Here is a 3,073-nt window from a genome sequence, read left to right on the forward strand (position 1 = left end):
GCCCCCCTAAACATAGGCCTTTTACGCTCCTATCGACACAATCTAGATCGTAGCACAGAAGGTGGGATTCAACCCTGCTTGTAGGGCCAAATATTATTGACTAGCGAAAACGCCTCAAGCCTCACAGCGGGTGCTTAGAGGACGTCACTGGTAGGTCCTACGTCTCTTCTGTCCATCTGTTTTCTCTGTCTTTCTGTTTTGCTTCTTCCAAGCACTATATGACCGCCAATGTATCGATGCATAGTATGCTTCTGTTTACTCAAACTGGCCTCACAGACATGCATGTACATGAGAAACCACATGACGCCGTACACCTCTGCTGTTTCTGTCGGTCTGTCTTGGTTACATGCACTACAGTAATTTGTCAATGGATGTGCTTCTCTTTACTCCAACTGTCCTCTTGGGTGGTTGGCGGGTGCTCCGGTGTGGCCTGCTCACTCTTTCCTATCGAATATCTATCGTCTGTATCTATTCTCCTTTTTGTGTTTGTTACTCTCTTGTAACATCTGTAATGTTCGGCACTTATATGACCGTACATGTATTGTGTTACAAGTGCCGTAAAACACCAACTGAAACAAACTGATCTTATAGACATGCACTGCCATGAAAAAAATACGTGGCACCGTTTCCAAGTAGCGTTGTGTCGCTTTGTCTGTCTATCATGCTTCTTCCATGAACTGTCAATACGACCGTAATTGTGTTGAAAGGCGTGCCTCTCTCCACTCAAACTGACCTCAAAGACCTGCACGGCCATGAGAAAAGACATGACGTTCTTCTTGAGCAGTGTGGCGTCCTTCTGTCATTTCTGTATATTTCCCATGCTTCTTCCATGGACTAAATCGGTGGCGCCGATAGCCAGGTGGTTAGGCTACAGGACCCGGAATCATGAAATTGCGGGTTCGGGAGTTCGAGCCTCAGCTCGGTCCGATGTTATGTCCTTTACATGAATTGGGATCATCTTTTGGGCGATGGAAGTTAAATTCAAAACCCCGCCATTAGTAATCTTAGTGTTAATAAGAGTGTTATTCCTATACATATACATATACCTATACCATTGTCATTATAATACGACCGTAATTGTGTTGATGAATGTGCCCCTCTCCTCTCAAACTGACCTCACAGACATGCACGGCTATGAGAAAAGACATGACGCCGTACCCGTGTAGCGTGGTGCCCAAGCCGGACATCCGACGTGTGGTGGCTGTGACCAAGATGGACAGTAACCAGGTGGACTACATTGACGCTGTCAGAGCCCTGGAACCCTTCAGTCTGAGCGACAAGATCCGCTCGCCCTTCCTCTGTCGTGTCTTACTCAGCTTCAGATCCAAGCAACCTTTCCAGATAGTAAGTGAAATGATAAAATGGTGAAAGGATGAAATATTGAAAAATTATGAGATGGTAAAGGTTTAACGCCCCTTTCAACACTAGTTAAGAGGCGGGAGTTCTAAGTTTAAGGTCCATCTCCTGAAGGGTCGAGCCAAATGGAGAATTAAGTTACATGCCTTTCCCAAAGACACAACGTCAGACTGAGCTGACGCTGGAACCCCGAACCAGCACTCTCACGTTACTGGTCCGGTCGCCAGGCCACAATGCCGACACCACCAGATGATAAGTGGACATATAAATATACATTACATAACGTGCAACGAGTCGAAAAGGTTCTGTAACGTGTTAACTCCTGTGCCAATGTATACAGCAGAACGAAATTCGGCTTACGAGATGTTTATTCAGTACATGCTTGTTTACTTTTGTTAGTTTGTTGTAGTTGTTTTGTTTGTTAGTTTTTTGTTATTGCATTTTTTTGTTTGTTGTTGTTTTGGGAGGTTTTTAATGGGTTGTTTTTTGTGTGGGTTTGGTTTTTTTTTTTTTTTGTGGGGTTTTTAAGGGGTTGTTTTTTGTTGGGTTTTTTTTTTTTTTTTTTTTTTTTTTTTTTTTATTATTTTTATTAGACATGGCTTGCTCATGTGTGAGGACTGTTGTATTATTTTAACTTATAAGGTTTTGGGGGGGGGGTGTCCCTGCCCAGTCCTATCAAATCACCCTTCTGTGTTTAGAAGACAAAAGAATGCGCAAATATTAAGCGATAATTAGTAGTATTAGCGGAAAGAACGCAACGGAAGAATAGGGATGACCTCATCTCTATTCTGGTCAGGGTGTTGGTTATAAAAGAATGAACTAATGTGACTAATGGTGTGAGACAAGAGAACAGTGGCCAATGACTTATGAACGGTGACACATACATAATGATCCGATGAGTAAGCAGCGATGAGTGAGTAATGGTGGATGTGACTCGTGGCTAGAGACGAGTGGCTAGTGATAGGATAGTGACAACGCATCATTTTTTTGAGGGACCACTGGTCAATAGGCAGGGATGGGAGAAAAAAACAATTCTTCCACAAAAGCAAATTCCACCACTACCCAATCTTTCCTCCCCCAGCCCTACTCTCGCCCTTTACAAAGACTACAGGCAAACATGTTTTGTTTGGGTTTTGTTTGTATTTGTTAGAGTTTGTAGTGAGGTGGGAGAGGGAAATGGAGCCCAGTACTTTCTTTTTCCTTTTTTTCTGTCCTCGTTATGTTAGCAACAATTAATAACATTGGCGGCGTCTGTGCACCTTTTATCAACAATTTTAAGCGGGAACAAAACGAAACTGAATTAGGTGAAAATGAACAAAACAAAGACAAAATGAAACATGGGAAGGGAAGTAGTGCAGACGAAACTTAAGAAAACTCATGAAGAAGGAAAAAAAGAAGGAAACAAATCCTGATCCTGACTGTGGAGTTCGACAGCCAGATACCGCTAGACACAGATGACGTCATTTGAAAGCGAAAAACGCAACTGGAGAGCTCGCTTCCGGTGGCCCTCCTGGCAGGATTGCAGGGGAGATAAGACGAAAGGGGAAAACATCTGCAAACGAGCGCTTGTAGATTTGTATCCCGCTGAGTTTGAGTGAGAGCTTGCTTACTTCTGGACATAGAACTTGGGAGAAAGAAAAGGGTGCCATCGTGTCTAACACTTCATTTGATAAATCAGTTTTTTCACTCTTTATCTCTGAAGGGGGTAAAATAAAAA

General features: G+C 43.1%; 1 protein-coding gene across 1 annotated transcript in view; it reads left to right on the plus strand.

Annotated features, from left to right (window-relative positions):
• LOC106013686 overlaps positions 1 to 3,073 on the plus strand; it is a gene marked incomplete in the record, with an annotated part of 7,782 nt that overhangs the window by 3,518 nt on the left and 1,191 nt on the right. Inside the window, 1 exon segment of the mRNA XM_013090075.1 lies at positions 1,123 to 1,344. Coding sequence (XP_012945529.1) covers positions 1,123 to 1,344 — 222 coding nt within the window.

Source organism: Aplysia californica, unplaced genomic scaffold (assembly GCF_000002075.1).
Source record: "Aplysia californica isolate F4 #8 unplaced genomic scaffold, AplCal3.0 scaffold01133, whole genome shotgun sequence".
NCBI classification, from domain to species: domain Eukaryota; kingdom Metazoa; phylum Mollusca; class Gastropoda; order Aplysiida; family Aplysiidae; genus Aplysia; species Aplysia californica.